Source organism: Acanthopagrus latus, chromosome 16, assembly GCF_904848185.1.
Source record: "Acanthopagrus latus isolate v.2019 chromosome 16, fAcaLat1.1, whole genome shotgun sequence".
NCBI lineage: Eukaryota > Metazoa > Chordata > Actinopteri > Spariformes > Sparidae > Acanthopagrus > Acanthopagrus latus.
In genome coordinates, this window is record NC_051054.1 from 542,236 (window position 1) to 555,000 (window position 12,765).

At 49.1% G+C, this 12,765-nt stretch overlaps 1 protein-coding gene across 3 annotated transcripts in view; it reads right to left on the reverse strand.

The window, feature by feature from the left end:
- mdga2a (MAM domain containing glycosylphosphatidylinositol anchor 2a) overlaps positions 1-12,765 on the reverse strand; it is a 64,502-nt gene that overhangs the window by 18,655 nt on the left and 33,082 nt on the right. For all 3 annotated transcript variants that reach the window (XM_037072174.1, XM_037072176.1, XM_037072175.1), the window contains 4 exons: positions 10,566-10,698; positions 8,142-8,414; positions 3,987-4,316; positions 1,820-2,134 (listed from right to left, as the gene is read on the reverse strand). In XM_037072174.1, the coding sequence (XP_036928069.1) occupies positions 1,820-2,134; positions 3,987-4,316; positions 8,142-8,414; positions 10,566-10,698 (1,051 nt within the window). The remainder of the gene's footprint in view (positions 1-1,819; positions 2,135-3,986; positions 4,317-8,141; positions 8,415-10,565; positions 10,699-12,765) is intronic.

Genomic DNA, 12,765 nt, shown 5'->3' on the forward strand with positions numbered 1-12,765 from the left:
TCTCTGTAATCCAGGTTATAATGGACCTGGACGGGATTATATTCACATCATCAGGCTCCTCATCCTGTCTTCTAAGTCAGCAGGTCGTTCTGTATTATAATGCTCTGACAGTGTTTCACTGTAATCCAAGTCATCAGCATCTGTGTAACTTTTATTCTCGTGTCTGCTCGTGTTGGTAACTTGTTGTCTGAAACTCTGGAGGTTCGTCAGAGGGATTGTGGGACGTCACCTCCTCACATCGCTGTCATCCTGTAATCCAGTGAAGAAACCAGCAGACTGTGAGGGATTATTGTCAAAGTAAAACCCTAAAAAAACCTCTAACAGCTCATTTGGAAGGAGCTCAGAAGCTTTCCTGCTGGAGCTTGATTAGCATATTTATGAGACTCAATTAACGGACAGTAACAAACTGTGGAGACATAAAATGAAGTTTGTTTTTACTGAACTAGTTTCCACTCAGCCGCTTCGCTCCAGGATTCATCCTTAAATACAGTCCAACATTAAATTTACATTGCGCGTAACTCAAATGTTGTTTCACTTATTTGAGAGTAATCCACCTGTAATCTGCTCCACCTGTAATCTGCTCCACCTGTAATCTGCTCCACCTGTAATCTGCTTTGTGTTGTTACACAGTGAAAACAGCAAACACAGTTTAGAGGAGATTTTTCTTTTTACAGCAGAAATACAAAAATAAAAACCTTCTGCAGAGCATCTGAAGTTATTTCAGTGAAGCTGTGACCACAGCGAGACGTCACCTGAGTCACCTGAGTGTGTGGACGTCTCTGAAGCTTCGTTCAGGAGACGCTCACAGCTCGCAGTCAATATGTGCACGAATACATAACGTAGAACACTGTGAGGGCGTTTACATGAAGTCTGAAACTTCACACGAGGAACCAAATCCATCCAGGTTCAGGTGTGTGTGCAGGTGTGTGTGCAGGTGTGTGTGCAGGTGTGTGTGCAGGTGTGTGTCTCAGCTGAACACTTCCTCTGACTCTCTGCATTGATTCAGAACACGTCGAGCTGGAGTGTGTGAGTGTGTGTGTGTGTGAGTGTAAGGGAGAGTGTGTGTGTGCTGTCACATCCTCTGACGGTATTGTGTGCGACGTGGCACCCTGCAGTTCAGACGGTTAGGCGTGACTGGATGGTCGTGGATTCGATCCCCATCTACAGACGGACAGACAGACGGTGTGCGTCTGACAGTGGCTGCCTGCGTGCCCTCGAGCAGAGGCGTCAAACCCTCCACCTGCCGGTGTGTGTTTTAGTTGAGATGGTGTTTTCATGTAGCAGATGTGCTGCTGTCTGCGCTGATGGATGTGATGCACTTTGATTGGATGATGTGACATTTCCTCTGCAACGCTCAGCAGCCGACGTCACAATGCATCCTGGGTAGTTTAGAGGCTAAAGCTGCACAGTCGGCGCCTGCTGGTGTTTGTTTACATCTGCAGCAGATGTTACATTTGGTTTCAGCTCGAAAACAGTTTGAGTGAAAAACGACGACAGAGACGAACTGAGATCATCACAGGCGAGCCGGCGGACACCTGCAGCAGGCGAGCCGGCGGACACCTGCAGCAGGCGAGCCGGCGGACACCTGCAGCAGGCGAGCCCGCGGACACCTGCAGCAGGCGAGTCTGTGTGCATGGTGAAGTAATAGTAATAGTAAAGTACTCGGATACTTATTTCACTTGGTAAAAGTACTCACTCTCATTTCGGACATTATATTGATTACAACTGATCAATTAATCCATAAAATAATCAACAGACTTATCAATCAGTGTGTGTGTGTGTGTGTGTGTGTGTGTGTGTGTGTGTGTGTGTTACCCACACTGCACCACCAGCTGGATCAGCGCCTCTCTGGGTTTCACGTTGAAGCCGTTGTACTGGCTCGTCTGGCAGCGGTACGTCCCGCTCATCTCTCTCGTCACGTTGTTGATCCTCAGGACGCCGTCGTAGCTCTCCATCTCTGCCGAGCCATCCGACATCAGTAACGGTGCTGCGGCCGCCGACCCACTCTCCTCCACCCGCGACCACAGGATGATGGGTTTGGGTTTCCCTGAGACCAGACACTGCAGGTCCACAGTGTCGCCCTCCTGAGTGATGAGGTGAGAGCGCCCCCTGGGGACGGTCAGCTCCGGAGGAACTGCAGGTGAGGAGACAGGACGTGACACACAGTGAGCTTAAAACAAGAAGTAGAGAGCATACCTCCGCCAAACGTTACTGTCGGTCAGATGTGACGGCACCAGAAGCCGGTCTTTGAATCTAACACCCGTCCTCTGTGGACCCGACTGAACAACAGTTCTACACAAACTAGGATATAAGGAGGTGAGACGAGTTCAGAAAACAGTTTTTCTTCCATGTCTGAGAGTTTGTCCTTCATTTAAAAACACACTGAGAGAGCTGCTGTTCAGGGAAGGAACAGGGGGAGGGAGGAAGAGGAGGGAGGGAGGAAGAGGAGGGAGGGAGGAAGAGGTGGGAGGGAGAGGAGAGAGGGAGGGAGAGGAGAGAGGGAGAGGAGGGAGGAAGAGGAGGAGGGAGGGAGAGAGGGAGGGAGGAAGAGGAGAGAGGGAGGGAGAGGAGAGAGGGAGAGGAGGGAGGAAGAGGAGGGAGGGAGGGAGAGGAGGGAGGGAGGAAGAGGAGAGAGGGAGGGAGAGGAGAGAGGGAGGGAGGGAGAGGAGGGAGGGGAGGAAGAGGAGGGAGGGAGAGGAGGGAGGGAGGAAGAGGAGGGAGGGAGGGAGAGGAGAGAGGGAGGAAGAGGAGGGAGGGAGGAAGAGGAGAGAGGGAGGGAGAGGAGGGAGGGAGAGGATGGAGGAAGAGGAGGGAGGGAGGGAGAGGAGAGAGGGAGGAAGAGGAGGGAGGGAGGAAGAGGAGAGAGGGAGGGAGAGGAGGGAGGGAGAGGAGGGAGAGGAGAGAGGGAGGAAGAGGAGGGAGGGTGAGAGGAGAGAGGGGGGGAGGGAGGAGAGAGGAGGGAGAGGAGGGAGGAGAGAGGAGGGAGGAGAGGAGGGAGGGAGGAAGAGGAGGAGGGAGGAAGAGGAGAGGAGGGAGAGGAGGAGGAGAAGAGGAGGGAGGGAGGAAGAGGAGAGAGGGAGGGAGAGGAGGGAGGGAGAGGAGGGAGAGGAGAGAGGGAGGAAGAGGAGGGAGGGAGGGAGAGGAGAGAGGGAGAGGAGGGAGGGAGAGGAGGGAGAGGAGAGAGGGAGGAAGAGGAGGGAGGGAGGAAGAGGAGAGAGGGAGGGAGAGGAGGGAGGGAGAGGAGGGAGAGGAGAGAGGGAGGAAGAGGAGGGAGGGAGGGAGAGGAGAGAGGGGGGGAGGGAGGGAGAGGAGGGAGGGAGGAAGAGGAGGGAGGGAGGAAGAGCGGGGCTGTTTGAACATTTATTTTCCTTATGGGAATGCAGCAGCGACCTGAGCGCGACCTTCTGTTTTAACACGAAACATCCGTCAGCGGGCGACTGCGACTGCAGCGACGCTTCCATTCAAACACTCCACCCTTCCTCCTCCTCCTCCTCCTCCTCCTCCTCCTCCTCCTCCTCCTCTCTTCTGCCAAGGTCACAAACAGGAAGCCAGCCACCGCCAGCAGACGCTCCTCTGTGTGATGTCTGTCTGAAGGAAAAGTTCTGCTTTTCTTCTGTGTGATTTGTCACAGAGTTCAAGAGCTGCAGTCTTTGTAGAGGAAGAAGAAGAAGAAGAAGAAGAAGAAGAAGAAGAAGAAGAAGAAGAAGAAGATGACAGGTGCTGCTGCAGCCTCACGTTGTTCTGCCACAGCCGTGAGCAGAGGAGAAGACACATCGCAGTGGAAAGTGTTTTCACTCTGCTGGCCGTCGGCTGAAGAAGCTCGCAGGAAAATAAAGACTTCACTGAGAGTCTGAGGAGAGTGAGACCTCTCCCTCTGAGCTGCTGAAGGTGAGCTGTACTTTACCTGCCAGTCAGTATTTCTACACTGTTGTACAACTGTAATATCTGATCAGGTGTGTCAGAGCCCCGCCCCCGGCCCGGCTCACCTGTGGTGGATGAGATGTTGACGTCGATGCTGATCTCGGGACTTCCTCCGTTCCTCAGCGAGGCCACGCAGGTGTAAGTGCCGAAGTCGGTGAACTTGAGGTCGATGATGTCGAGGTTGGTGGTTCCCGGCGACACCTCGGTGTCGGTGTGGGTGATGACCATCCGCTCCGAGCTCCTCAGCGGCCGGCCGTTCTTCAGCCAGCTGAACTGCAGCTCCTCGGGGGGCGTGGCCTCCACCTGGCAGCTGATCTTCACCTCCCGGCCGATCTGGATGTTGTCGTCGTTGTGGTACGGGTCGGGTGTGATCCAGAAACGACCTTTACGAAGGCCTGCGGGAGAAAGACAGACATGTTTGTGTTATTGCGACACTGAAGTCAGGTAGACAAGGAGGCTGAGACACACCTGCAGAATATATTATACGATTTATACACAAACATTTCTCTAATATTCAGTCTGACATCAATCAATCTTTATTTGTTCACAACAAAACTCAGCTCATGACACTTTCAAACTGACTCACAGACACAACATCTCCCTGATGAGCAGCGCCGAGCAGAACCGACCCAGCGGTGTCGACCGTCTGACATATTCAGTATCTTTATAAAATGAAGTTCTGTGAGTTTGAGCTCAACTTAAACGTCACGTCTTTAAAAAGTCTCGCCATCGTTCACAGCTGCTGATGTTGTGTTGTTGGTTTGAATCCTGCAGCAGTTTGGTCTCTTCTCATATTTTACATGATGACAATTACCCTTCCTGCTGTGGAGAAACTAATCCGTCCAAATGAGCTTTAATTATGACTGAAACCATTTGTTCAGTTTAATCCTGCGAGCGTCCACAGACGAGCTGCAGCCTCCTGGACTCAGCATCACCAGACTCCATTAACAAACTGACTGATTTAAGGAGCTGCTGAGTGAAGAGGAACTTCAATCTCTAAGTCATTTGTGCAATTCAGCAAATGTTCTACATGAACTTCTTTCTGTCGTTGTGTAGAAACATGGAGTCTGTTCAGCAGGAAGTGACATCACATCGCAGGTGTCACTCAGGTGTGATGCAGGAGCTTCTCAGAGTCACTGGATGAAGATCTGACTCTGTCAACCAGTGATGTCATCGTCATCCTGAGCGGGCGACTGCAAACAGACCAAGAGGTCGAGGTTCAAATCCCAGATCTGTGTGTGTGTGTGTGTGTGTGTGTGTCTGTGTGTGTGTGTGTGTGTGTGTGTGTGTTGGGGGTACGTGTATATAAATAGCTTCAGTTCGTGAGGCGAGCAGCTGATTGTCCTTGTTCATTAAGATTAAAGGAAGAACGCCTCGGAACAAAACCCAGTGTGTGACAGCGCACGCACATGTGTGTGTGTGTGTGTGTGTGCGTGACAGTGTGTGTGTATGTGACAGCATGTGTGTGACTGTGTGTGTGTGTGTGTGACAGCGTGTGTGTGTGAGACAGTGTGTGTGTGACAGCGTGTGTGTGTGATAGCGTGTGTGTGTGTGTGACAGTGTATGTGTGTGACAGCGTGTGTGTGTGACAGCGTGTGTGTGTGACAGCGTGTGTATGACAGCGTGTGTGTGAGACTGTGTGTGTGTGTGTGTGTGTGTGTTTGTCTCTCACTGCATCAGTAAAAGGTCTGTTGCATAACAAGAGGTGGATGCAGTCGCTCACACATAAAAGTCATGTGCACACACACACACACACACACACACACTCTGTCACACACTGCTACTGTCTTTTTATGAGGTTGAAAGTTTGAGAAAAAAACATGTTACCCATAACACCCTGCTGTACACACACACACACACACACCTGTGATCTACAGAGAATCTGTCATCGTCCCGTCTTATAAACTCGTTGTTGATAATTTGATTGAATTCTTTCTGATCTCGACTGAAAACAGAACAAAGACGTCACGTCTCGTGTTTTCACTCCAGAACCACCTGCTGGATCAGCACACAGGTCAACAGGTGACACCAACACACTGCTGACTGCACGAAGGTTTAGAGTCTCATAGAACTTATTAATATCAAAGATGGACCGAGCAGCTCCATGAAGCCATGCTGCACCTCCTCTACACCTCCATCATCATCCTCCCACCCCTCACCAGCTGCTCCTCCTCCTCTGGACTCATGCACCTCCCCTGTCCATTAGAATAACATGTATCCTCTTCATTACACACACACACACACACACACACACACACACACACACACACACACACACTCTCTGTGTCCATTAGCAGTGGTGTGTGTTAGACTGGGAGGACTGGCTGCCTGGTGGAGAGACTACTGTAGAGAGAGAGAGGTGCATGATGGGAGTTAAATAAGTAAGGAGGAGGAAGTCGAGCTGACAGGCTGCAGGGTCAGCAGCTCTCACACACACACACACACACACACACACACACACACACACAGGTGAGTCATGCTGCTGAATAAAACCCAGTGGACGGCTGAAGGAAACACACACACACACACACACACACACACACACACACACACACACACACACACACACACACACATACACACACAGGAAGTGACATAATACTAATGAAGGAATAGTTCAACATTCACACCTGGAGTCAGGTTAGGTAGTTAGCGTAGTTTAGCATGAAGACTGGAGGCTGGAAGCAGCTAGCCTGGCCTGTTGTCTCTGGTTGTGTGTTGAGAGCAGCGAGCGCTCGTTAGCGAACAGTTAAAGTCACTAATGATGGAGGAAAACTTCAAGCAGCCTCGACAACCTCATCCACTTCTTCAGGTGATTCATTAGCTGGTTGGTGAAGTTGTTGCTGGAGACAAACTGGCTCTTTCTGCTGACACCAGTGACATATTAGCATTTTTACTAGCATTATTAGCTAAACTCAGCTACAGGCTGCTGCTCAAACATCATGTGACATTCTGACTGTATGAAACAGACACTTGAGTTTTCATGTCTGCAGTGAACACAACAGATCTGACAACACAAATAATAACGTCTTAATAAAACCTCCTGTTTGGCTTCATCAGCTCATATCAAAGACCTGTCCACCCAGTGCATGCTGGGAAAGTGTGCAGACCCTCAGGGAGCAGAGTGAGTTCCTCATCAGCCGCCTTCAGTGTCGACTGACTGAGACCAACGTCTTGATGTTTTTAATCTTGACGGTCCATCTCGTCTTTCTGTCTTCTGTGTTTTTCTGGTTTTCAGAACAAAGACAAATGAAACCAAACTGCCAACTGTCTTCTCGTCCTCTTGGACTCGTGTTCGCGTTCATCGTGGCGCTGCAGGACGCGACGGCTCGCAGCAGAGACGACGATGTTTGATTTACAAAAACTGAAATATTGTGCGAGCTTAACGCCGCTGCTCCGATGTGTCGGAGCTGCCTCAGTCTATTCTGCTGCAGCTTGTACTGTCAGAACAACAAGAGAAGTTGCAACTGTGCCTTTGTACCTGCAGACAACAGCAGAGGACTCACCTGGACACTGAGCGAGTCTACAGAGACAGACAGGCAGACCAACAGATCCCAGAGGAGCCACATCCTCCTGAGACTGAACACAAGATAAAGAGCAACATGCATCTGTTGCTTCGCTCACATCATCTGAGCATCAAGGCGCTTTGTGCCCGACTGAGCACACTGAATCAGCAGCAGAGAGAAATCCCTCTGATTGGCTGTTCAGCTCAGAGTCAGTGCACGAGAAGAGAAACAGGAAACGCCTCATCAGAGAGGGCGCCTTCATCCGTTTGTATGCCGACCTTAAAACAGCTGTTTTTAGAATGGAGTTTGGTTGAGGGGTGTGTCAGTGGACAGAGCTCCAGGAGCTGCTGCACACATCAAACAGATGTTGAAGCTGTTCAGCACACAATAAAATGTCCTAATTACAGAAACAGTGATTAATTATTATTTATGAATTAGTCGTTTCAGTTGTATGTGTGTAGCTTTGTGAAACACAACAGGAGTGTGTTGCACAACGACAGTTCAATAATCTTGAATCTTTACTCATATAATCTTGGATCATATCTGTCAGAGAACTAAACATGTTTGTGTTTTGGATAAAACAACCGGAGTGACGTCGTCAGGCTTGAAGTAAATGTGGAATATTTTCTCGGCACTCGAGAGCTGAGAGCCACATCGTGTCGTCACTCTCCTCCCACCTGAGGACGTCAGCACAGCGTGAGTTCAGTGTCGTACCTCTGACCAGGATGTTGGTGGTTTTCTTGGCAGGATTGCCCACGTTGTTGGACGCCATGCAGCTGTAGGCGCCGCCGTCTTCCACTGTGACAGTGGGGACGGTCAGCGTGCCGCCATTGACGACGCTCCTCTTCGGGAGCTCCTCCCCTCCCGGCCTCATCCAGGTCAGAGTGGGAGGAGGGTCTCCGCCCGACGCCACGCAGGCCAGAGTGATGGCCTCGCCCGGGTTCACCACCAGGGGGTCGTCCAGGAGGAGCTTAATGGAGGGCGGAGCTGGAGGGAAGGAAGACGAGAGAAGACCGGTTGTTACTGAGCCGTCACTTTTATTATTCCAAAGAGACTGTTACTGTCTCTCTGATCCTGGTTACATTTAATGCTCTGTTCTGAAATATCTACATTAAATTATGAGTAATTCATTATTTTACAATTCTATTGTAAAAATCTAAGTTTAGTTTTTATATGCTATCTATTTATTTGAGTTTTCTGTAAGAGAGATTCAGACTTCAGTCTTGTGTCTCTCAGTCTCAGGTTCAGGAGGATCGTGGGCTCATCTATACATTTTTTACATTTTAAAAGGTTTCAGAATACCTCGTCATGTGTGAATAATCCATAGTGCTGCAGTATAAAAGCTTCCTGTCCTCAGATTCACATCAGAGGGAAATAAAAGCTGCAGAGCGACTCGCTGCCTCCACCAGCTGCAGAAAAGCAGCTAAATGCAGAAATAATAATGAGGGGGATAAAAATAGCTGAGTCGACCTCTGTTAAGCTGACATCATGTAAATCCCATCAGCCCCTGGGGCGGAGCGGCAGGATCTACTGTACAGGTCAGAGAGCTGCGGTCTGAGCACGGAGAGCAAAATGATTTATTTATGATTTACAGTCATCAGCTCGCAGGTACGACCAGCGAACACAACACAGAGGAGAAACACTGTAGACTGAAAAACTCTGATGAACCAAACTGACACCTCTCAGTTAGCGCTGTTAGCACACGGGGGGCAGCGTATCACTGGGATAACCACTAGCTGCTGCTAGCCAGAGCTGCCTTTAGCTAGTACACTCAGTAAGCCATGCAGCTAGCCTGTAGCACTGCAGAGTGTTTCACCTATCACCACCCACAGGTACAAGGTGGTGGGAGGCTAGCTGGTTAGCATGCTAACTTCATTAATATCTCTGCAACATGATACATCAACATCAAAACTGTTGTTTCTTGTTCTCTTGATGATTGGAATTGTTTAATATTTTCAATAGAAAATATTGCATATTGCACCTTTAAGTGTCCACATAGTTTTTATTTCTGAGCATTAGCATCTATTTTAACTTGTTCCCAGCGAGTGTCTGCAGCAGCAGGAGAGAAGCTGCAGCGCCTGTCATCTGCAGAACGTTCCGAACTGAAAAGCTCTGAACTTCTCAGAAAGACACTTTTTCTCCTCCTCCTGGCCTCACCGTATCTTTGTCTCGCACAAAAAATGGTGCAAAAATACTCAATACTCAAAGAGATATAAACAGAATGATTTAGCACGAGCTAACAAAGCTGCTGGCCGTCACTGGTCACAGCAGCAAACTGAAGACAGATCAGCAGAATAAGATCTTAAAATAAAACACAAGAGTGAAATACAGCTAACGTGACCAGACAAGCTAACAAAGACTCACCTCCTTCTGGGGACAAACTCTGTGTGTGTGTCTGTGTGCGAGTCTGTGTGTGTCTGTGTGTGTGTCTGTGTGTGTCTGTGTGTGAGTCTGTGTGTGTCTGTGTGAGTCTGTGTGAGTCTGTGTGTGTCTGTGTGTGTGTCTGTGTGAGTCTGTGAGAGTCTGTGTGAGTCTGTGTGAGTCTGTGAGAGTCTGTGTGTGTCTGTGTGAGTCTGTGTGTGTCTGTGTGTGTGTCTGTGTGAGTCTGTGTGTGTCTGTGTGAGTCTGTGTGTGTCTGTGTGTGAGTCTGTGTGTGTCTGTGTGAGTCTGTGTGTGTCTGTGTGAGTCTGTGTGTCTGTGTGTGTCTGTGTGAGTCTGTGAGAGTCTGTGTGAGTCTGTGTGAGTCTGTGTGTGTCTGTGTGAGTCTGTGTGTGTGTCTGTGCGAGTCTGTGTGAGTCTGTGTGTGTCTGTGTGAGTCTGTGTGTGTGTCTGTGCGAGTCTGTGTGAGTCTGTGAGAGTCTGTGTGTGTGTCTGTGTGAGTCTGTGTGTGTCTGTGAGAGTCTGTGTGAGTCTGTGTGTGTTTGTGTGTGTCTGTGTGAGTCTGTGTGAGTCTGTGTGTGTGTGTCTGTGTGAGTCTGTGAGAGTCTGTGTGAGTCTGTGTGTGTTTGTGTGTGTCTGTGTGAGTCTGTGTGAGTCTGTGTGTGTGTCTGTGTGAGTCTGTGTGAGTCTGTGAGAGTCTGTGTGAGTCTGTGTGTGTTTGTGTGTGTCTGTGTGAGTCTGTGTGAGTCTGTGTGTTACCTGTCCTGTTGTTCAGGTTGAAGTGTGCGCTCTTGTCTCCGATGCCGCAGACGTTCCTGACGGAGGCGATGCAGGTGTATTCAGCGTAATCCTGAGGACGGAGATTCTTCAACTTCAAGATCTTTGTCTCACCCTGAAACACACACACACACACACGCAGTGAGTAGCCTCTAGTCGTCACAGAATGTGCTGAAGATTAATAATAAGAATCTTTCCTCTGTTTAAAGTTTGGGAGGAGACTTTCTCGGCCTCGGGCTCAGATTATATCAGATTATCATCAGTCTAACTGGGACACAAACAACATCGACTCTCCAGACTAACAACTCGTATCTGTCAATATGTGGCAACATACATGTTGTACAAAGTAACACATTCGTCAACACAACAACACGTGACGGAATGAAGGTTGATGCTCCTTCATGTTACACAAATTACAGAACATATACAGTTATTTATATAAAAATATACATAAATAGGTCGTGAATCTTTTGAATCAGGGGAAAGTAAACAGCAGCAACAACATGGTGACGATGCTGTGGTCCACATCTTCATATCAGGAGGTCTGACATCAACTTCAACTGAGTCTGAGCACCAAACATCACGTTATAAACACAGAATCCACCTGTCCTCATCCAGCTGACGTGACGGAGACAGACAGGTCTGTGTAGAGACGATGGAGACAGACAGGTCTGTGAAGACATGATGGAGACAGACAGGTCTGTGAAGACATGATGGAGACAGACAGGTCTGTGTAGAGACATGATGGAGACAGACAGGTCTGTGAAGACATGATGGAGACAGACAGGTCTGTGTAGAGACATGATGGAGACAGACAGGTCTGTGTAGACATGATGGAGACAGACAGGTCTGTGAAGACATGATGGAGACAGACAGGTCTGTGTAGAGACGATGGAGACAGACAGGTCTGTGTAGACATGATGGAGACAGACAGGTCTGTGTAGAGACGTGATGGAGACAGACAGGTCTGTGTAGAGACGATGGAGACAGACAGGTCTGTGAAGACATGATGGAGACAGACAGGTCTGTGTAGACATGATGGAGACAGACAGGTCTGTGTAGAGACGTGATGGAGACAGACAGGTCTGTGTAGACATGATGGAGACAGACAGGTCTGTGTAGAGACCTGATGGAGACAGACAGGTCTGTGTAGAGACATGATGGAGACAGACAGGTCTGTGTAGAGACGATGGAGACAGACAGGTCTGTGTAGAGACGTGATGGAGACAGACAGGTCTGTGTAGACATGATGGAGACAGACAGGTCTGTGTAGAGACGATGGAGACAGACAGGTCTGTGTAGACGTGATGGAGACAGACAGGTCTGTGTAGAGACGATGGAGACAGACAGGTCTGTGAAGACATGATGGAGACAGACAGGTCTGTGTAGAGACGTGATGGAGACAGACAGGTCTGTGTAGACATGATGGAGACAGACAGGTCTGTGTAGACGTGATGGAGACAGACAGGTCTGTGTAGACATGATGGAGACAGACAGGTCTGTGAAGACATGATGGAGACAGACAGGTCTGTGAAGACATGATGGAGACAGACAGGTCTGTGTAGAGACCTGATGGAGACAGACAGGTCTGTGTAGAGACATGATGGAGACAGACAGGTCTGTGTAGAGACCTGATGGAGACAGACAGGTCTGTGTAGAGACATGATGGAGACAGACAGGTCTGTGAAGACGTGATGGAGACAGACAGGTCTGTGTAGAGACGATGGAGACAGACAGGTCTGTGTAGAGACATGATGGAGACAGACAGGTCTGTGTAGAGACGATGGAGACAGACAGGTCTGTGTAAGTTTAAGGTGAGATTTCACATTTGAAGGAAGAAAATTTGATGGAACATTTTCAAGTCAATTATTTTAAGAGTTTAATTACAAAACTGTTCCATGAAATAAAGTTTTCTCCTTCTTAAACGAGGCATGGAGTCAGTAAATGTGAAATGTATTCTTGTACCTGGAAATGACATGAAACAATGATTCTGTCTCAATTAGCTCCTCTTCATCACCTCCTCCTCCTCCTCCTCCTCTCGTCCCTCATCGCTCCTCTTCCTCACTCCTCCACCTCGCTGCCAGATCTCTCTGATCTCCTCTGGCAGCCTCGCCGCTGCCTTCCGCCTCACGGACAGATGAGATGAGATTAGATGACATTTAAATGGGATGTTTGTGCAAAG